Here is a 23473-nt window from a genome sequence, read left to right as displayed (position 1 = left end):
GCTGGCAGTTCTCGAAAGGTTAAACATATGATTCAGCAATTCCATTCCTAGGCATATACCTAAGAGAGGTGAAAACATATGTTCACAAGAAAACTTGCATACACATACTAACTTGCATTTATAATAGCCAGAAAGTGGAAACAATCCAAATGTCCATCAACTGAGGAAAAAATAAACAAAATGTGGTGTGCATGCATGTGTGTGTATATAAACACATAATAGAATCAGCCATTAAAAAAGAATGAAGTGCTAATTCATGCTATGACATGGATGAACCTTGAAGACATTAAGTGAAACAAATCAGACACAAAATACCCAATACCGTATGATTCCATTAATATGAAATGTCCAGAATCACGAAATCCACACAGATAGAAAGAAGATTAATGCTTGCCATGGGCTGAGTGGAAGGCGAATGGGAAGTGATTACTAATGGGTACAAGATATGTCTTTAGGATGATGAAAATGTTCCAGAATTGGTAGTGATGGGTGTACAACCTTGTGAATATACGAAAAACCATGGAATTACAAACTTTAAGGAGGCAAATTTTATGGTATAGAAATATCTCAATTTTAAAAAGCCATTAAGAAAAGTTTCTGGTTATACAGTTCAGGTCAGAAACAGGATTAGAATTTGGGCTTTAGATTTTTAATCTCCTGTATTTCCTACTAGCCTTCATTACTTCTCTAAGACAGGTATTATAAGAGATTAAGACTTGCAAGCTATGTGTTAAAAATATTAGGTATATCTGAATATATGTGTTTGTGTTACACATACATTTAAAAATAGTACTCTATAATTTTTCTTCCAAGGTCACAACTTAGTTCACTGGAACCAGGCAGATGTGGGTTCAAATTCTTGCCTCATTAACTAGCTGTATGATTTTAGTGAAGTTTTTTTTTTTTTTTATAACTCTTCTACAACTTTCATATGAAATGGAAATACCAGCTCCCTCATAAAGTGGTTGGAAAGATTAAATGAAGCATAGAAATGCCAATGGACCGGAAGGGTGTGATGGCTCATGCCTGTAATCCTAGCACTTTGGGAGGCTGAGGCAGGCAGATCACCTGAGGTCAGGATTTCGAGACTAGCCTGGTCAACATAGTGAAACCCCGTCTCTACTAAAAATACAAAATTAGCCGGCTGTGGTGGTGCACTCCTGTAATCCCAGCTACTTGGTAGGCTGAGGCAGGAGAATTGCTTGAATTTGGGAGGCGGAGGTTGCAGTGAGAGGAGGTTACAGTGAGCCGAGATCGCGGCCCTGCACTCCAGCCTGGGTGACAGAGTGAGACACCATCTCAAAAGAAAAAAAAAAAAGAAATGCCAAGGGACATAGCACTCAATAAATAATGATAAAAATTATATAACAATAACAAAGAATTATTTACAACTTATTCTTTATCATAGTTCTCCCATTCCTTGCTTTATCTACTGCTATACTGTCTTGCTGTTGTCTTTAACTAACCTTTATTATTTTTGTCCTGTCTGGCACTGCTTCATGATTCATTCTTTCTCCTAGAGAATTTCCTTCTATAGGATGTTTCCAAGATTCATCTCTATTCTTAATCCTTTACATGACCTTCATTTTCTTAACTTTTATAATCTATTTATATCGTCTTGTATTTCCTATGATCTAAGATTGCATTCAAAACCAAAATCATGTTTCCATTCCTCTTACAAATAAATTTCATCCATCTATTTGGGTCAACCCATCTGGGACCTGCTTTTAGCTCCTAGGGACCACTCTTACACCTCTCCAACACCAATCACATCCTCCTGAGGGGGCCCAGAAAATAATCCCTTCATTAAGGCATCCAGAATTACGTTAGTGAGAAGAGCACCTGCATCCTTAAAAAGCTCTACATTTACTCTCCATTGAAGGCCAGGAATGGCTATGAGAGATGTATCCACTGAGATGGGTTCCCTGATTGCAATGCACACTCAATGATCCTTGGAACAGAAGGGCCAGAGGGCAGCACTTAACTATCAAAACAAAGTGGATGCATTTACCATAAAAGGCAAGAGGACAGATGTTTTTGCCCACTGAGATTTTGGCTGTGGTTAATTGGTTATGGTTATCCCTAGGAAAGACAGAAATGGGAAACCTACTAGAATATTGCTTGACCGACGTAACAGTAAAAACCTCTAGGTCTGGTGGCCAAATACTTGACATTAGTCACTACAAGAGAGTCACTATCTGTCACTAGCTTCCAGACCTATGCTAGTTCAAAAACTAGAGACCCCTGACTGAAGTGGAAGCTGGCCTTGCTTTTGGGTGGTTCCTGCAGCATTGCCACAAGTATATACTGTAGATCTTCCTCTAATCCTTCCTCAGAGGGCCTCGTGTCTTTTTACTAGAGTGACTGTGCACTGGGGAAAGGGAAATATCCAGACTTTGCGAAGATTACTAGTCACTGGCTTTTGTATATTAGCTTTGTATTGTTACATAACAAATTATCACACACATAGTGTCTTAAAGAAACCTCATTTATTAGCTCACAGTTGTAGGTTAGAAGTCCAAGCATGATGTGGCTAGGTTCTCTGTCAGGCTCTCCTAAGGCTAAACGCAAGGTGTTAGCTAGGCTGCTTTCTCAAGCTCACATTCAAGCTCACTTGGTTGTGGCAGAATTCAGTTCTTTGTAGTTTTAAGAGTGAGGTTCCCGCTTCCTTGCTGTCTCTCATCTGTGGTCTGCTTTTAGCTTCTCGAGACTACTCTTAACTCTATCTTCAAAGTCAGCAATGGAGAAACTTGCTCATTTCAAGTTCCTCTCATACTTTGAGTCTTTTTCCCTAGGAGTGTTTTCCTTAGGAGTGGCAAACTTCTGGAGACTCCTGGCATCACTGTGGTTTAGCAATCAAACTATACACTTATGATATTCAGGTGACAGATGAAATATCAGCCCAGATTAGACTCACAGAGGACCCAGTTGGTCCACAGATTCATCCTATGATTCTTTTTTCAGTTCCAAGATGTAAAATTAGAATAGAACTACTAGGCTGCTGGTAGACTCTCCAGTGATTCTGACCCACGGGTAAGAAACATAATGAAAGGAAGGGCTGTGACAGTTCCTGGAACTTTTCCTTATCAAGATAGAACTGCAGAAATTAGTACAACAATCACAGACTTTAAAGACAAAGGGATAGGATACCTACCATATCCTCTCTTAACTCATTTGTTTACGTAGAAGTTTGATGAATCTTGGCAAATAACTGGATTGGTGTAAACTAGGTGGTCTCTGTGATGGCAGTTGCTATTCTGGATATGGTATTTTCACTGAGGAAAATCAATACAACCTCTAGCACCTGGCATGCAGCTACACATCTGATAATGCAGCTACTCACCAGGCAGCAGAGACTAGCACTGAACCCCAGACATGTTACCATTATTCATTATTCCTTGGGACTGGCCAGCTACCTACCGGCAGGTTAATTGTGTTGGATGCCTTCTATTGGGCAGGGGACAGAGATTTGTCCTCCCTGGAATAAAAGCATTCTTGATATGGATGTACCTTCCCTACCTATAATGCTTCTCTAGTACCAGCATCTCCTGAAATGCTTTATCCACTATCATGGTATTCTCTACAGCCTTGCTTCTGATCAAGGAACTCATTACACAGCAACAATAGTAAAAGCAATGGGCTCATAGCCATGGAATAAAATAGTCTTTTATTATATACCCAGAAATAGATGACCTAATAGAAAAGCTAATCAACGGCCTAACAGAAAAGTTGGGAGACAAGACTCTGAAAGGATGGGGTTCTGTCTTACAGGATACAATAACGAGGCCATATGTCTCCACCATAACCAAAATATCCAGTCTAGGAATCAAGGGGTAGAAGTAGGAATGGCTCCTCTCAATACTGTAATAATCCACTCACATAATTTTTGCTTCCCAATCTACAACTTAAACTCTGACTGTTGGTTAGTTCTCAAGGGGAAAATGCTTCCATCAGAGGAATACAACAATGGTTCCACTGAATTGGAAGAGGCAACTGCCACCTGGCCATTTTGGGTTCTTTGTACTATGAAACAATAGACAAAGAAGCGGTTTACTGGCTAAAAGTGACTGATCCTGATTACCAAGGGAAAGGTGAATTGCTGAAACATAATAGGAGCAACAAGGTATGGAACCCAGGAGACTTTGGAACACCCTCGATTACTTCCATGACCAATAATATATGTTAATGGAAAACTACAACAGGCCGGGCATGGTGGCTCACGCCTGTAATCCCAACACTCTGGGAGGCTGAGGCAGGTGGATCACTTGAGGCCAGGAGTTCAAGACCAGCCTGACCAACATGGTAAAATCCCGTCACTACAAAGATTACAAAAATTAGCCGGGTGTTGTGGTGCACGCCTGTGATCCCAGGTGCTCAGAAGGCTGAAGCGTGAGAATCACTTGAACCCAGGAGGTGGAGGGTGCGGTGAGCTGAGATTGTGGCACCACACACTCCAGTTTGGGTGACAGAGTGAGACTATGTCTCAAAAACAAAAACAAAAAAAAACCTACAGTAATTAATAAAAGAACTATTGAGATTCAGATCCTTTCCGAATTTAAAGTCTAGGTCATCTCACCCAATAACCAGTTGGGGTTCTGGCTGAGGGCAAAGGAAATATGGAACGGGTCATGGGAAAATAAAGATACCAATTATAACCCCTTGACCTTTTTACTTTGTCTCTTACATCTCTCATATTTTCTTCTCTTTATCAATTTGTTGTTGCATTCTGAGTAAATTTTCAGCTCTATCTTCCGGTTTATAAATTGTCCCTTTAATTCTGCCTAATCTACAGTTTAATTGATCTATTAAGATACTAATTTCCGTGATTATATTTTCATTTGTAAAAGATCTAATTGGTCCTTTAAAAAATATGCCTAGTTAATTTTAATGATTTCTTCTTTGTTTATGGTTTTTGTGCTCTCCTTTACGTTTTTAATCATATTAGATACATATGTTTATTATTTTCCTGATACTTTTGTATATTTTATGTGTCACTTCAGTGTTTCAAAGAGATTATTAGGATTTCTTTCTAGTCTTCCATATTGTAAAAAACAGAACAATTCATATATTTTAAAATCTCTTACTGAAGTCAACAGAAAATGAATCTCAGGGCTCCTTTTACACATGTTAAGCATTTCTATTGTAAATGTGTTTGTCTTATCATCCTTAAGATCAAAATCAGTATAGAACTTCTTGGTTCTTTCTTGGTTCACGATGCCCTTAGTGTTCCAGTAATATTTTCATCTGTCTAGGCCAAAAGAAATAACTAATGCTTCTATTTATTAAGTAGTCAGGTTCAAACAACTTAAGTATTTATGTCCTAATGACTTAGAAGTCATCTGAAAAAATATTACACACAATATGCACACAAACATAAAATGAAATAATACAAGGATTTATCTAAGGGCAACTATAAATTATTCTGCTGACTAAAAACCTCAGGTAAATTAGCCAGAAGACAGAATATCATATGTAATAAGATTGCTTAACTTTAATTGTTAAAAGATTAGTATATAAATTTGCTAATTGTTTAACATCCTTAGTCAGAACTGTCAATACATTTACACTTCTCATCATATGCATATTAAAAATGTAAGAAGCCCAAAAATGAAAAGAGAGAGGACTGTTACTTCCTGTGTGCCAACAATAAGTCAAGATACAAATGCCTCTCCATATGGAAAACTCCTTACTTATTTTGCAAGGCTAATCTCAAACACTGTTTTCTATATAAAGTTTTTCATATTTAACAACTCTCTCAGTCACAAATGAAACTCCCACCTTAGGGCTCTTTTGGGACCACATACATGCAGCCAAAGCACACTACATATAATTCTTCGTTTATGTCTGCTTCACTGACTGACTGAACTCTAAAGGTAACAGTTCTAAAATCTTTATCTTTTTTTTATAATGAAAATTTATTTTAAATAATGTTTGAGGTATAACTTGCCTACCACAGGATTCATCTATTGTAAACATGCAATTCATTGACTTTTAGTAAATTTATAGAGTTGTACAATCATCATAAAAATCCAATTTTAGAACAACATTTCTGACACCTCATATACTTCCATCATGGCCATTAGCTGTCAATCCCCACTTCCAGCCCCTACCCCAGGCAAACACTGATCTGTATTCCATTTCTGTTGAATTGCCTTTTCTGAACATTCCATATAAAAGAATCACACAATATGTGATCTTTTGTGTTTGTCTGGGTTCTTGAACTTAGCATGATAATTTTGACATTCATCCATTTTGTACCATAATGTAAGTCTGTTATACTGAACTCCTTTTATTGCCAAATAGTATTTCATTGTGTGAATATATATTTTGTTTAAATATTCTTCAGTCTGCAGACATTTGAATTGCTTCTAGTTTTTTAAACTATGTAAATAATGCTGCTATTAACATTCTCATGCAAGTTTTTGCATGGCCTATCATCATTATCTTTGTACCATAAAGAGCTTGCATATAGTATACTCGATCCATGTTTGTTGAATAAATGAATAAATAGGTAAAAGTTCTCTCTAGTAACCTACATTCCCAAACAGAAATGGAGAAGAAATCAACATTTCAGGTGTATTTTGCTACTTTCTTTAAAGTAATGATTCTCTTCCTTGAGGGCATAACTATGTAGAGGAGCCTATGAAAATCCCTGGGTGGGGGTAGGGAAATATAAAGCATATGTAGTTTGAAAAAATCATATTCAATATTACTACAGCTATGGTATGAGATTTTCATATCTATCAAAGGGATATAGGTTTAAAAATAATAAGAAATACTGCTTTTGACACCAAGTATCCCAATCTATTTTGCAATGACACTTCAGGTTTCTAGAGCCAGATCGCCAGAAAGCTCAAACACATGGGATTGCACAGAACCTGGAAAAGGGTGTGTGTGTGTGTGTATAAAAGTGTATACTTTGATCTATGATGAAAATCTACAAATACACTTATAAAAATGAGGCCAGGCGCAGTGGCTCACGCCTGTAATCCCAACACTTTGGGAGGCCGAGGTGGGTGGATCACGAGGTCTGGAGTTCAAGACTAGCCTAGTCAAGATGGTGAAACTTCGTCTCTACCAAAAATACAAAAAAATTAGCCAGGCATGGTGGTGGGCGCCTGTAATCCCAGCTACTCAGGAGGCTGAGGCAGAGAATTGCTTGAACCCGGGAGGCAGAGGTTGCAGTGAGCTGAGATCGCACCACTGCACTCCAGCCTGGGCGACAAAGCAAGACTCAGTCTCAAAATAAATAAATAAATAAGTGAGTGAATGAATGAATGAATGAATGAATCTCATGGCTCTTTTTACATATGTTAAACATTTCTATTGCAAATGTGTCTGTCTTATCCTCAAGATCAAAAACAATGTAGAACTTCTAGGTTCTTTCTTGGTTCATGGTGTACTTTGTGTCTCAGTAATATTTTCATGATGCTTCTGGGCCAAAAAAATACCTAATGCTTCTATTTATTAAGTAGTCAGGTTCAAACAACTTAAGTATTTATGTCCTAACAACTTAGAAGCTATCTGAAAAAATACTACACACAACACTTCTAAGCAATTTTATAAATATTGATGAAAATAGACTATTTTGCCAATAAACTACAATTTCTACTTATGCCAGTAAATCAAGTGACTCTGAATATGAGAACAAATATGATTATTTTAATAATATGTTAACGCCATAGTTAACACACTATCAAGTATTTAGTCTCATACTAAATACTTGATAAAAATTTCCAATAACCATTCAAGAATTTTCAAAGCACCTATGTATCCCTCAAAGAGCTAGAATACGGATTACCAATATCTTTTGCTTTCACCAAATTCATCGTTCTTTTACTTTTAGAAAAAGTTATTTCAAGAACTACAAGCTATCTTCAGAATGGCAACGCTGTTAAGTTGTTATGCAATTGAAGAATAATTCTTTCTAAAATAAAATTAGTGTCTTAGAATATTTTTAGTATTTGTTTACCTGTCTTACAATATTACTATCTTGCTAATTCAATTTATGGACCTTAGTGTTATTCAAAATATAAAGTAAGTTAATGAGAATGTTGACCCATCACAGATGATTCAGGATAGTTAATCTTGTTACATTACATGAATTTTTTATACTGCTTTTATCTGGAATTCCTACACACTTGAAACTGTGTACCTCAGATACTGAAGTCTGAAATCTGTATGTGAATAAAACATCTAATTTTTCCACTTTTCTCTCTAATCAGCAACTTACTCCTTGATATCTTACAACTTCAGCTTCAAAAGACTATTTGTTATTGTCTTCATCCCCAAATATGTCATGTACTTTAATGCCACTATGCATCTGGATAGATTTTTTTCCCTTGCTCTGAAGCACTAAGTTCTACCTCCCCCTATAGCCATCCCCAAACAACCTCCCTTAAGAGCATTTGGCCAATGCCTACACATTTTCAAAGACCCAATTTAAATTTCACTTCTGCTAAAGGCTTTTCCTCAATCCTGCTTTCTTCCTCCAAGTAAAGTCAATGCTTCTTCATGTCAGTTTTCACAGTACTTTGCATAACTGTAAAATACTAAATGTCATATTGCACATAAACTTTAAAAAATACATATAATTTGTAAATAAACACAACAGATGTATTTAGTAAATAACACTCTGATATTTTCTATTCTACTATTTTCTATCTATATTTTTTAAAAAATGCCTGCGATAACCCACGTACAGTCGTAGCGCCACAGAACAACATTCTGGTCTGGTCAACAACTGACAGCATGTACAACAGGAGCCCCGTAAGATATAATACTTTATTTTTACTGTACCTTTTCTACGTTTAGATAAATACTTACCAATGTTTTACAATTGCCTACAGTATTCTCTGTAGTAACATGCTGGACAGTTTTATAGCCTAGGAGCAACAGTCTATATTATATCGGCTACATGTGTAACAGGATAGACCATCTATGTTTGTGTAACTACACATGATGTTCCCAAAATGAAATCACCTCATGACGCATTTCTCAGCATTATCCCTGTCATTAAGTGACACGTGATTGTATTTTAATTCTCTGACCAATTTATTGGGTTGTGACCTACAATTTTTAAAAAAACATTAATTTACATGATATTGTGTTTGTTTGTGAAGATGCCATTTGGAAACTGTGTTACTCATGACCACAGACATTCCTCATTCTTTCAGTCTCAGAAAGAAAAAAGGAAAAATAGGAGAGACACAGAAGGAAGGAAGGAGAGAAAGAAAATGAGGCTGAGAGAAAAAAAGGAGAGAAAATGAGGCTGGTTTTCACATGGCTTGTTTTCAATAGAGACTTATCAAACACTTTTTTTTAACAGAATAAAGAAAGGAAAATTTATTGTGGACAATACAAATATTGTAATTGTAATTTCCTTCAGATGTATTAACAAGAAAGCAAGCAAGAGTGGCTACTTTAATTTCACTTCCCCTACTACCCTCCCTACTCCTTTAAACAGTTCTTAAGTAACTGATTCTACTGTAATGAACTCAAGAGACTCATGCATGACGCAGGAAGACATGTTAAGACATGGGAATTTAAAACAATATACCAACCCTATGACCACTCTCATTAAAAATACCTACTTAATCCACATTTTAACACACACATGAGCAAAGAACAAAACCAGTCATTAAGTCATAGTTTAAATACATGCGTACTAGACACATGTATCATTTGTAAAATGAACATTTACTATTTCAGTGTAAAAGATTCTAACTATTAATTGCACACATTTAGTGGTGTAACAATATACAGTGCCTCAAATTCCTTTTGTATAAAAACAATATAAATCAATAATGAAAAAAACATACAGCAAGACACTGTAAAACAGGATTACAGGAATAACAGGAATAACTATATAATAAGAATAGCTCTTAATAACTATTATCTAATTGGTCTTGCATTTATATGAATCAAGAACATATTTTACAGGCAAGAAATATTATTATATTTAATATTTATATATAATTATATTAACTATAATTTTTATAATTATTTTCTATTATATTATAGAAATTTATAATTTCTATTATAATTTTCCTACTAATAAAACACCAATGCAATTACCTTCCTTCTTCCCTCTCTCCCTCCTACCCTTTTTTTTGAGACTCCGTCTCAAAAAAAAAAAAGACATTACTGGTCACCACAAAAAAAAAAGTTTCTTTTTTTTTTTTTTTTTGAGATGGAGTCTCGCTCTGCCGCCCAGGCTGGAGTGCAGTGGCCGGATCTCAGCTCACTGCAAGCTCCGCCTCCTGGGTTCACGCCATTCTCCTGCCTCAGCCTCCCGAGTAGCTGGGACTACAGGCGCCCGCCACCTCGCCCGGCTAGTTTTTTGTATTTTTTAGTAGAGACGGGGTTTCACCGTGTTAGCCAGGATGGTCTCGATCTCCTGACCTCGTGATCCGCCCGTCTCGGCCTCCCAAAGTGCTGGGATTACAGGCTTGAGCCACCGCGCCCGGCCAAAAAAAGGTTTCTAATGGTATAGACTTCAGGATTGATACCTTGTTTAGTGACAGAAGAGACCTAAGAGACTTCCAGGTTAGGGATTAGCAATGTTTTTACCATGAAGGACCTCTCCATTTCACAATTCCCCTCTCTTCCCATGATCTTCGAATACTGATTTTATCTATAAATCTAAATGTCATCTAAATAAATGTCAATTTTCAACCAAAGACACATAATAAAAAATAAAGACTAACAAAATAACTTACATCAGGTTTTCTGAATATTGAAAATAGCTTCTGATCCTAACGTGTGGAACCCTACAGGGTTGGGAATCAGTCTGCTTGTTTTATAAGCGAGTGCATGGAAGCCTAGGAAGGTTCAATAGTAAATAGCATCGGCAAGAAAAACATTCCAAATTTTAGCAGCATTCATGCTATATTTTGATTGTTTGGCCTTTTTGATGTGATTAGAAACAGACAAAATAAAATATAGCAATTTGTTTCGGGACATTTAAAGGCTTTAGTCAAAAACATCTCACTTAAAAATGGAGCATTTTTAACTATTTAATGTGTGACATATAAGTGGATGGAGGTGGGTTATTAAGCTAAACTCACCCCATATTGTTTACAGTTTTTCTTGTGCCCTAGTGTCTGAGAACTGCAGTCTACAATCTTCTGGGGAGAAGGCTGCTAAATAAGGAGGGAAAAAAGATACTGTTGAGGACCAGAACCAAATTCTATTTCTGTCAATCATGTCTTCGTATTACCTACCACTTCCTGATCTGGCAGGAGTCACTCTAGAGACTATCAATTTGTACCAGTGAGGACATCAAGACACATGCCTCACTGGCCCTGCCAATACACACACAAAACAGGAAGTCATCTTATTATAGCACCAAAATTTTTAATAGTAGCTAGCCTAAAATTATTTCTGAGAAGCAACCTAACTTAAAGAAATCATGTTTCAAACTGAGGGTTACAACCCAGTATGAGGTCATAAAACCAATTTAGTGGATCATAATCAGCATTTAAAAAAATCAAACAGAATAGAAAAATATAGAAACCAGAATATACTACAAGTACTAAAGATAAGTACTGTTTCATGAAAAAAATCTTAAATTATTTAAACACATTATGTAGTCACACACATATAGATGCATACAAACATATATAAAACAAATGTATCTGTATATGTGTGTTGGGTCATAATGTAGATTTTTTTTTTACTATAACTCAAAATATAAAAAGTGTCTACTGGCCAGGCGCAGTGGCTCATGCCTGTAATCCCAGCACTTTGGCAGGCCAAGGTGGGTGGATCACCTGAGGTCAGGAGTTCGAGACCTGCCTGGCCAACATGGTGAAACCCCATCTCTACTAAAAATAAAAATAAAAAATTAGCCAGGTGTGTGGCACACACCTGTAGTTCCAGCTACGCAGGAGGCTGAGACAGGAGGATCACTTGAACCGGGAGGCAGAGGTTGCCGTGAGCCAAGATTACACCACTGCACTCCAGCCTAGAGTGAGACCCTGTCTCAAAAACAAACAAAAAAACAAAGTACTACCAAGAGTAGATCTTTTTCTTCATAAACAAAGAAGCATTTTCTATTCTTTGTGAAACAAATCATCCATTTAGAGTTGATCTTAAAAGATTCTTCTTTTTCCAAAAAAATGTCATAGTAAAAGAAAAAAGCCAATAAACTTGATTTTATATATTCATAGTTTACAGCCTTACATCATTTCCAATACCCTTTCTCAATCTAAACATTTGTTTCATTGCAAATGCCCTCCTCTTTTGGTCTCCTCCTCCTCCTCCTCCTACTATACGGTCTTCTCTGTCTACATCACTGATTCCTCTTAATCCTGCTATCTCCTAATTATAGAAATTATCTTTCTCCTTGAAAACACTGCAATCCCTTCTGTACATTTCTCCCTTGCAGAAAATCTACCTGTTTGCATGGCTTTAAATAATATTTATATTTTGACTGGGCACGGTGGCTCACACCTGTAATCCCAAACCTTTGGGAGGCCGAGGCAGGCGGATCATGAAGTCAGGAGATCGAGACCATCCTGGCTAACATGGTGAAACCCTGTCTCAACTAAAAATACAAAAAAAAAAATTAGCCAGGCATGGTGGCGGGTACCTGTAGTCCCAGCTACTCAGGAGGCTGAGGCAGGAGAATGGCATGAACCTGGGAGGTGGAGTTTGCAGTGAGCCGAGATTGCACCACTGCACTCCAGCCTGGGCACCAGAGCAAGACTCAGTCTCAAAAAAAAAAAAAAAAAAAATTTATACTTTGTCTCTGTCTTCTAGGTGCCTCTATCCTTGTGAAAGAGACATATATACATGCTATGTTCTTTCATGGCTCTTGTTTGTGCATAAACTGTTCCCTCTGCCAAAGGAAAAAGCTCAGCTACAAATGAAAGATGAGGAGGAGGAGGATATAAAGTTAAGAAATTTGGGCCGGGCGCGGTGGCTCAAGCCTGTAATCCCAGCACTTTGGGAGGCCGAGGCAGGCGGATCATGAGGTCAGGAGATCGAGACCATCCTGGCTAATACGGTGAAACCCCGTCTCTACTAAAAATACAAAAAAAAAAATGAGCTGGGTGAGGTGGCGGGCGCCTGTAGTCCCAGCTACTCAGGAGGCTGAGGCAGGAGAATGGCCTAAACCCAGGAGGCGGAGCTTGCAGGGAACTGAGATCCAGCCACTGCACTCCAGCCTGGGCGACAGAGTGAGACTCCGCCTCAAAAAAAAAGAAAAAGAAAAAGAAATTTGTTTGCTCATTTTTTTTTTTTTTTTGAAGGGAATGACTTGCTAAGGAGACTGAATCAACAAAAAGGGAAGTTAAATATATTTATTTAATAATTCTTAGAGGAAATAATTACTGGAGCAAGGTCTTGAAGAGTTGAAATTTAGTCAGTAGTTGTAAAGATCTCGGATGGAATAAAGAGGGATATCTCTTCTACAAAGATTGGAGGAATATAAATAAGGATAAGAATGTCTATAGGCATTTGGGAGAGAGGTGCAGATATAATACCATATATCTGCATGGCATTATACATCAACAGAAGCTGATGGCCTTTATTTTTATTTGTAAAACAGCGGGTATAATGAGCATGATGGGGAAGATGGTGGGGTTAGAGAATTCTGGAGAATGGTACAAAGTTTACAAAAGCACTTTGGAGCATGAAAAAGGATACTGATTAGGACCCGCAGGAAGCTTTGAGGGTGTAGTTAAGGGTGCAATAACGAATTGATTGTGGTTCCAATTTCTTCTGCTGTTGTCCTACGCAGCCTCGGGGGTAGGAATGAAGAAGGTAAAGGATCAATTGATTGGGTTTTACTAGGCAGATGCAACATAAGGCAATGAGGGCAAAGGGATTAAAAACACAGGGGTCAAAATGGTTAACATGATTGATGGAGAAGAAAATAATTCTGGCTGGGTGTGGTGGCCATGCCTATAATCCCAGCACTTAGGAAGACAGAGGCAAGAAGACAGCTTGAGCCCAGGAATTCAAGACCTGCCTGGGCAACATAGCGAGACCCCATTCTCCAAAAAAAGGAAAAAAGAAGACAAAAAAAAAAAAAGTAGGAAATAATTATAAGAGGTGTATGATAAACTGAAATAAAATGGGAGAGTCAAGAAATTAGAGCTCTATGACATGGGAAAACAGATATTAAAGGAGTAGGGGAGTAAAAAGCTAAAAGGCTGGGAGACATGGTCATAGACTCATATTAGGTTTTGCTATTTTAGAGGAGAGGAATTGGGGGTGATGGGTATGGCTATGCGTGTATGGGGCTAAAGTACAGTGTAACTGAAAATGACTGTCCACAAGGACAATGAAGTTATCCAACATGATACGAAAAATTAAGATAGAGATTGACTGGTAGCCAGGAGTCCAACTTCACAGTAAGCAACCAAGAGATCAGTAGATGCTAACGAACAGGAGTGGCAGAAATAGAACAATACTGATGCTTAGAAGAAGATTCATTTTTATAGAAATACACAGAAATGCTGATTTGGAAGAACAATGGTAGCTAAGAGAATGCTGGACTCAGTCTCCTGTCTTCTGGCAGCTCTTTCTCACTGACTCTTTTTACCTTTTTCCATCTCCTGACTCTCAATACTCTATATAAAAGAGAATGATCAGCCTCTAGTTGAAGGGGCTGCTGAAAAAGGTTATCTAAGTAAGATGCTTCCAGAAGTTGTGGACAAGCCAGGAAAAAAATTATCCAAAAAACAAATTAGTAAAGTCATGAAACTATTCATCTTTAGACTAATTCACACTGATTTTGATTATGATTATGCTAGTTATAAGATTATGGTATTTCTAAAGTCTTTGCCAAGAGATGAGAGTATATTCTCAATAGCAGGCATGTAATTTACATACTAAATATGAAAAGAAAAAAGAGTAATTTTATATTTTTGATATTAAATACAATTACAGACTAAAATTTTTTTCATAAATTACTGCTCAGGGGATACATTACATTCAAAGGGATAGGTATTCCAGTTACTAGGCTGTAAATTTGGCAGTGTAACAGGAACTATGTGTAAGGTTTCGAGTCTAGATGAAATATCCTTCTGAATCGAACTCACTTTGTTCAGATTCTGTACTCATGAAACTATCTGATTATTAACTAGGTCTCACAGGACTCTTGATGTCTAAGGTAGTGCTCTAGAGTAAAGTTTCCAAAATTTTTCACTATAAAGACATTGTTTTACTAATGTATATTAGGTACATTACAACATACATGTATAAAAAATAAAATTCAAAAGACTCAGACATAAATTTATATAAGTTCCAACATTTTCTTCTCACATTCAAATGGCATACTGTAGATGCTACTCTGGAGGCTAGTGCTTTTAGAGAAATAAGTATGAGTGTTCTAGGCAATGAAAAGGTATAAAACTGCCATCATTGATAAGCTGGAACTATGTAATTCATCTCTGGCTAAAATGATAAAATCAAGTTTCTGACTCTTTAAGCTTTGAACTGGGCCACAGTGAAGCTATATCAAGCTACTGCCTCTCAATGAAGTCCCAATAACCTTTTGACTGAAGATTCTAGGCAATGACCACAGAAAGCTTAAACACTGAGAAACCAGATGTGTTCTTATCCCAGCTAAGAAAATACCTCTTAAGTGCAGTATAGTAAGGAAAACAAGACTCAATTTAAAAAAACTGATCATTGATCAGAAGTTTAAACAATGATATGGTACCATTTATCCCTCCCTGGTAGGAAAAAAAAAAAAAAAGTCTCTTAATTACTCACCTGAATAAAATGTGTTGATTTTGGCAAGTTCTTTTTCACAGGTTTGGAAAAATTTCTCTTCAAACTTGGCAAAATACCTCTTCACTGTGTCCTCATCTGTAACTGAAAGACAGGAAAACGAATTTAAATTTAATGCCCAAAGGCCAACTGAGAAAACTAAGGAAACAAAAACTAAGATTACTTTTTGAGTATTTAAAATGACAACTTTATATGTATTTCTCTGAAAAAAATGAATTGTGAACCATATTAAGAAAAGACTAATCAAAGGCCTCTTCAGGCCAGGTGCAGTGGCTCATGCCTGTAATCCCAGTACTTCCGGAGGCCAAGGCGGGCATATCACTTGAGGTCAGGAGTTCAAGACCAGACTGGCCAACATGGTGAAACCCCGTCTCTACTAAAAACATAAAACTTAGCTGCGCCTGGTGGTGGGCACCTGTAATCCCACCTACTTGGGAGGCTGAGGGAGGTGGAGGCTGCAGTGAGCCAAGATTGCACTACTGCACTCCAGCCTGGGTGACAGAGCAAGACCCCATTTCAAAAAAACAGAAACAAAAACAAAACAAAAAACCTCTTCATAAGACCACACACAAGCCTTCTTTAAGTGAATGAGACTTTCCTAAAGCTCTACTGTAATAAATTTATAATGTGGGAGAAAATAAGGTTCTAAGACTGTAGAAAAGAAAAAAAACTGTAGACAGAATTGATCAAGGAAGATTCAAGGTACTAGGGGCTGAGCTGAGTAGAATTCATTCAGCAAGAGAATAAATACCTCAGGGAAGGAAAAAATGTAAAGCAAAGGTATGAAGACATGAATGTATAATATGTTTCTGGGGAAAACGAGTTGATTTTATTCTATGTTAAATTGCTATCTATTTTACTTTAACTGTACCACATACAGAGAAAGAAGTGTGCACTGAATAGTGTAAATTACAAGTTCCAAACCTTCAGGAGCTGGGAAGGTAACATAAATGTGTTGAGCAAGTAGATGATTGTGCAAACGTGGTGAGAAATGACAAAGTGATACCTTCAGGAGAAGGAGTGGTTGGGATTCTGACAAGCTGGAAAGGATATGTCTGTCTAGTTGCTGCCATGTGGTGATGTCAGCCCAATTTGTCAAATCTTTCCATTTTTCAGGAGAAGCTATAAATCCAGATATTTTAAAAACACTGTGTGGGCCAATCAACACATGTTTCTGCAGGCTGGATTCACTTTGTCAGTTCTGTCATGTAGCCTGTCAACCTACTGAATCCTATATGTAGAGATATATGTAACTTCAGGAACCCCAAGCCTAATAGGGTAGGTTTCTTGGCCAAGTGAGATCTATGTTGACTCTCTAGATGCTAATAATATTAATAATATAGAACTATCCTATTTCTGGATCTCTGAGGTACTCTAAGATTGAAAAGTGTAGAAAAAGTATAGGTTCCTTTCTGAGCCCAGGTCCCCCAAAACTCAGTGCAGTCCCAGAAACTCTTAAAATACTCCACCTGTCTAGGAATAAGGAAAATGGTCCAAAAGCAGTATGTGATACACATACACATATACATAAATTCATATTATTGCATGGTATAATTTGTAGTACCAGAGACATTTTAAAGAAAAACAAAAGCCTAAGGTTCTAAAAAGCATGCTGAATCCATTCATTTCATTTGAATAGCACTGCACAAAACTTTTATTTAAACATACCTGCTTCTCTATTTCATATGCTTTAGACCTGAGCAGATAATGCAAGATGTTGTATTGATTCTGCAGTAAAACAGGATGGCCACTTTAAACTCTGCAATCTAGGTACAATAAGGGCTATAGCTGCCCAAGGTCACTGGGAATTATTTTTTTCAAAGCATGAAGCAGGTCACAGCTTTTTCTTTCTTTCTTTTTTTCCTGCCCTTTTTTTTTTTTAAAGCTGAGTTTGAGTTAAGGAAACTCCATGGTAACAGATGCAGCTCTTAAAATAGTATCTGAATAGCTGATTTAAAATAAGAGTAATAGCTTATTCTAATTAATTACCTAATTATTTTTATTTTATTCTCTATTGTTAGGAAAGAAAACCCAAAAGTAAAACATGGGCTTGGTTGGTCATATTTACCATGTTTTCCTCTTAACAGACAACTTTTATTAACATAAAGCAATAGAAATACAACTGTTCAGCAAAATGATTTAAACATAGCTTCTGTTCTTAAAATAATTTTTAATATATATTAATGTTCACATAGGTTGTATATTCATCAGCTATTTATAGTATGACCAAGAATTCAAAAACAAAAAATCTAGGCCTCTGAGAAACTAAAGTATACATAAACTCCATGTGTTAAAGCATGAATATTCTACCTATGAATCAGTCTCCTAAGAATTTATTTCTTTGCTTTAAAGATTGTTTTATCTGGCCAGGTGTGGTGGCTCATGCCTGTAATCCCAGCATTTCGAGAGGCCGAGGCAGAGGGATTACCTGAGGTCAGAAGTTCGAGACCAGCCTGACCAACATGGTGAAACCCTGTCCTGTCTCTGCTAAAAATATAAAAATTAGTTGGGCGTGGTGGCTCGTGCCTATAATCCTAGCTACTCGGGAGGCTGAGGCAGAAGAATTGCTTGAACCTGGGAGGAGGTGGAGGTTGCAGTGAGCTGAGATCCCACCACTGGACTCCAGCCTGGGTGACAGAGCAAGACTTCATCTCAAAAGGAAAAAAAAAAAAAAAAAAGAAGAGAGAGAGATAGTTTTATCTAAAACACTGGCAGTTTGTTTAGTTTTCTAGTTCAGACATAAACTAGCCACTAATCAGAAGAAGGTAGAGTAAGGTTACAGTAACATGCACACACACAGACCAAGAAAAAAAAAAAAAAAAAAACTAACAGAGAGAAGGAGAAAAATATAAATAAAAACAGCAAGAATTGTGTGCAAAATAAGTTAAATGAAGGGCAATGTTTTTGCCTTCTCAGATATCGAAAGACTCGGTAAACTACTGTAATTAAAAGTACACTCTTAGTAAATAAGAAAAACACAGCAAAAAGAACAGAGAGTCCAGAAGTAAATCTTCATATATATAGAAATTTAGATTACGATAAAGGAGGCTTCAAATCTTAGTGAGAAAAGAATGAATTATACATCAATAGGGCTGGGTCAACCAGCCATCAATTTAGAAGAAACTCAAAATGGAGTTAAAGAAATGATATAAAACACTATAAAAATAGAACATTTAAATAATTCCACATGGGGAAGGCCTTCTTAATATTACACAAAACACAGAAGCCATAAAGGAAATGATTGACACTTACACAAAATAAAAAATTTCCATTTCACAAAACACCACAAGCAAAGTTAAAAGAGAAGCAGCAGAAATATATATCTACATTTAACATAAATAACATGCAAAATAAATTTTTTAAAATTCTTACAAGTCAATATTAAAAAGATACTTGATTCTGTAAGAAAAGTAGGTTAATTACAGCAATTCATAGAAAAAGAAATATAAATGGCTAATGAACAAATGAAAGGATGCCAGATGTCATATAAATGCAACTTTTTTAAAAAAGGAAATACAGCTCTTCAACCATCAGATTAGAAAGAGTTTTAAAATAGTGGTATCATTTGGCAATGGTAAGGATAAATGAACACACTCATTCCTTGTTGATGGAAGTGTAAATTTTAGGAAGACAATTTGGCAGTAGCTATCAAAATTTTCAGTGTTTAATCCCTCATGTAGGAAATGCATTCTAAAGGAATCTCTATACAAGTGGATGTATTTCCAAGGATCTTCATTCACTTTTTTTTTTTTTTTTTTTTTGAGACACAGTCTTGCTCTGTCTGGACTGAAACAGACAGGCTGGAGTGAAACAGCATGATCTTGGCTCACTGCAACCTACACTTCCCGGGTTCAAGCGATTCTCCTGTCTCAGCTTCCCAAGTAGCTGGGATTACAAGTGCCCGCCATCATGCCCAGCTAATTTTTGTATTTTTAGTAGAGATGGGGTTTCACCATGTTGGTCAGGCTGGTCTCAAACTCCTGATCTCAGGTGATCCACCTGTCTCAATCCCAAAGTGCTGGGATTACAGGTGTGAGCTACCACGCCCTGCCTCACCACTGTTTTTAATAGTGAAAAAGAAACAGATTGATGTCCAAAAGGGGAGTGGTTAAGTAAATTATAATATTACGTAACACTATGCATTTAAAAAATAATATACATACATCCTGGTGTGTATAAAAAATCAAGAAACACTGTTGAGGAAAAAATAAATAACAGAATATATATAGCACGATCCCATTAATGGAAAATATGTACATAAGTTAATATTCATATGTACATTCATAGAAAGATTGCAAGGATGCATAACAATCTGTTGTGGTTACCTCCTTTGAAAGGGGAGTAGGTATGAGAAGGATTCTCACATTTTGCTATCTTCAATTATTATATTGTTTGAACCCATTAAAATGAAAAAGTATTCATAAAGGATAAATAAATTATACTTGTATAAATAAAGGATATTATTAACTGGAAGAAAAAAAGAAACACAACATATCCAGACCTTTAAACTATACATAGTAAAAACTAATCAGCCCAGCATAGCTAGTTGAATAGAGTTTTTTCGTTCGTTTGTTTGTTTTGAGACAGCGCCTCGCTGTGTCACCCAGGCTGAAGTGCAGTGGCACATTCATGGCTCACTACAGCCTCAACCTCCCAGGCTCAATCGAGCCTCCCACCTTAGCCTCCCTAGTATCTGGGACCACAGAAAATAGATTATCTATACCAGAATATAGCGGTATACAGAATGATTAAGCCTTTCACTTCAGTTATGAGAAGCTTACAGAATGCTAATGTACAGAACATCAATTTCTATTATAAGATGCTTCCAATAATGTACCTGCTGAATAATGTTAGAAATCAGTAACTCTGAATTGGAGAATTAGAGAATTTCAGCATTCAAAAATCAACTAGCCCAATATTCTTATTTTACAGATGAGAAAACTGAGGTACAAAGAGCCTAGGTGACGTGTTTTCCCTTCCCCAATATCAATGTAAGTTTTATAGAAAAATCACTGTATTTTATAAAATAGGGAATATAAACATATTAACTGTATAAAAGTGACTACTAAGAGCTACATGGGTATTATGAGTGAACTGTGTCTCACCCAAAATCATATGTGGAAGCCCTAACCCCACAATGTAACTTGTGTTTGGAGACATGGCCTTTAAAGAGGCAATTAAGGTTAAACGAGGACTTAAGGTTAATGGAACCTTAATCCCACAAAACTAGTGTTCCTATAAAAAAAGAAACACTAGAGATCCCCCACTGCTCCCGCCCAACACATATGTGCGTGCTCTCTCTCTCCCTCTGCGTCCCTCACTCCAATCACACACAGAGGATAGGCCATGTGTGGGGAAATGCTTGCAAAGAGGAAAAGAGGCCTTACTAGAAACCAATTCTGCCTGCATCTTGATCACAGACTTTCAAGCCTCCAGAAATATGAGAAAACAAATTTCTGTTGTTTAAGGCACCCAGTCTGTACTATTATGCTACGACAGTCTGAGTAGACTAATACAATGGGCTAAACATGTCCTGAATTCAATAATTAGTCACAAAAGACTAAGCTTAGTTCAGAGAGAGCTAGCATAAATAAGTACAAATATTAGTAAGATACATTAACAATGATAAGATTAGCAGTAACAGAAAAAAGGAAGTCAAACGAGTGAAAAAAATTAAAAACAGGTAAAGAACGACTTAGAGAACACCGTCTTAGAGATCTTGCTCTGACTTACATAAATATTAAATCAGTCAGTTATACTAAAATAGAGACACACAGTTACACTGAGACAGAGAGAAAGAGAGACTGATTTCTTTGTCATCTCTATAATTGTCTTATCTCCAACTTGCATTTGTGGATGACAGACAATTGCTTTCTCATCCACCCCGCAAATCATTCATAGAAAATGATTCTTTGCTTGAACCTAGGAGGCGGAGGTTGCAGTGAGCTGAGATCATGCCACCACACTCCAGCCTGGGTGTCAGAGACTGTCTCAAAATGAAAATAATTCTTTAAGAGTACCGATCAAGGTAAAATACTCCTACTGCATAGCAGCCACCATCAAGTGCTTTTTACAGCAACATTCAGGAATATTTTTATTTTTATACTATTAATGTCATCAAACTTTCTCATGCTATCTCTGGGTTAAATACATAAAAGGCCAATCTTCTCAAAAAACATTTCTTTAAAACCACTATTAACACCATCAAATATCTTTAATGTTCCATTCAAGTTTTTATTACTATTCTCAATTTTCTTAATTTCCAGATCTGTGAGACGTTGAGGACGGGGATTATTTCTTTTAAAAATCTGTATAGATGACATATACCTAACATAATGTCTGATACACAGTATGTGCTCCACACACTATTTTTAAAATTGTAAATGTTGAAACCATGTTCACATTTTTTGAAAATTATGATACTTTATTAAAGTAAAAAAAAACCCTCCAATAATTGGATAGTCACATGCAAAAGAATGAAGTTAGACTCCCACACAGATACAAAAATTAAGTCAAAAGTGATCAAAGATCTAAATGTAAGAGCTAAAACTACATTAGCTCTTAGAAGAAAACACAGGTAAAAATCTTCCTGATCTCAGATGGGATAATAGTTTCTTAGATATGACACCAAACACATAAGCAATAAATTAAAAAATTGATAGACTGAACTTTATCAAAATTAAAAACTTTTCTGCTTAAAAGGGCACTATCAAAAAAGTAAAAGACAAACACAATGGGAGAAAACATTTGCAAACCCATATCAAAACTATCTGACAAGGGTTTAGTATCCAGAATATAAAAAGACTTACAACTCTTTCATCTCTTTTAGAAACTATGCCAAAAAGACTCCTCTAACTCAACAATAAGACATATAACCAAATTTTTAAAAATGGACAAAGAATCTGAATAGACATTTCTCCAAAGAAGACACACAAATGACCAATAAGTACATGAAAATATTTCAACACATCAGTCATTAGTGAAATACAATCAAATGACAATGAGATACCATCTCATACCCACTAGAATAGCTATAATTTAAAAAGGCAATAATAAGAGTTGGTAAGAATATGCAGAAATTAGAACCCTCATATATTACTGGTAAGAATGTTAAATGATGCAGCTACTTGGGAAATCAGTTCGGCAGTTCCTCAACAAGTTAAAAACAGATTACCATATGATTCAACAATTCTACTTCTAGGTACATACCCAAGAGAAGTAAAAACATATGTTCACAGAAAAACTCATATATGAATGTTCATAGCAGCATTATTTATAATATCAAAAAGTAGAAACAACCCAAATGTCTCCCGATGGATAAGTGGATAAACAAAATGTAGCATATCCATACAACTGAATACACTTCAGCCACAGGAAGGAATAATGTACGGTTCCATGCTAATTGAACCATGGCTGATTCATTCCATCATTCCATGGATGAACTCTGAATATATTATGCTAAGAGAAAGAAGCCAGACAGTAAAGATCACATGTTGTATGAATCCATTTATATGAAATGTCCAGAATATACAAATCCATAGAGACAGAAAGTAGAGTGGTGGTTGGCAGGCAGGGGCTGGGGGAAGGAGGAGTGGAGACTGATGAAAATGTTCTTGAATTAGATAGTGGTGATGGCTGCACAAACTTGTGAATATATTAGAAACCTTTGAATTATACACTTTATTTATTTATTTATTTATTTATTTATTTATTTATTTATTTATTT

At 36.4% G+C, this 23473-nt stretch overlaps 1 protein-coding gene across 1 annotated transcript in view; it reads right to left on the bottom strand.

The window, feature by feature from the left end:
- Positions 1 to 23473, bottom strand: part of XPR1 (xenotropic and polytropic retrovirus receptor 1) — a 260416-nt gene that overhangs the window by 91816 nt on the left and 145127 nt on the right. The window contains exon 3 of the mRNA XM_023203523.2: positions 15730 to 15831. Within this exon, the coding sequence (XP_023059291.1) occupies positions 15730 to 15831 (102 nt within the window). The remainder of the gene's footprint in view (positions 1 to 15729; positions 15832 to 23473) is intronic.

This window comes from Piliocolobus tephrosceles, chromosome 1, assembly GCF_002776525.5.
Source record: "Piliocolobus tephrosceles isolate RC106 chromosome 1, ASM277652v3, whole genome shotgun sequence".
Lineage (NCBI taxonomy): Eukaryota > Metazoa > Chordata > Mammalia > Primates > Cercopithecidae > Piliocolobus > Piliocolobus tephrosceles.
The sequence above is the reverse complement of the archived record's forward strand: the minus strand, read 5'-3'. Positions and strand labels throughout refer to the sequence as shown.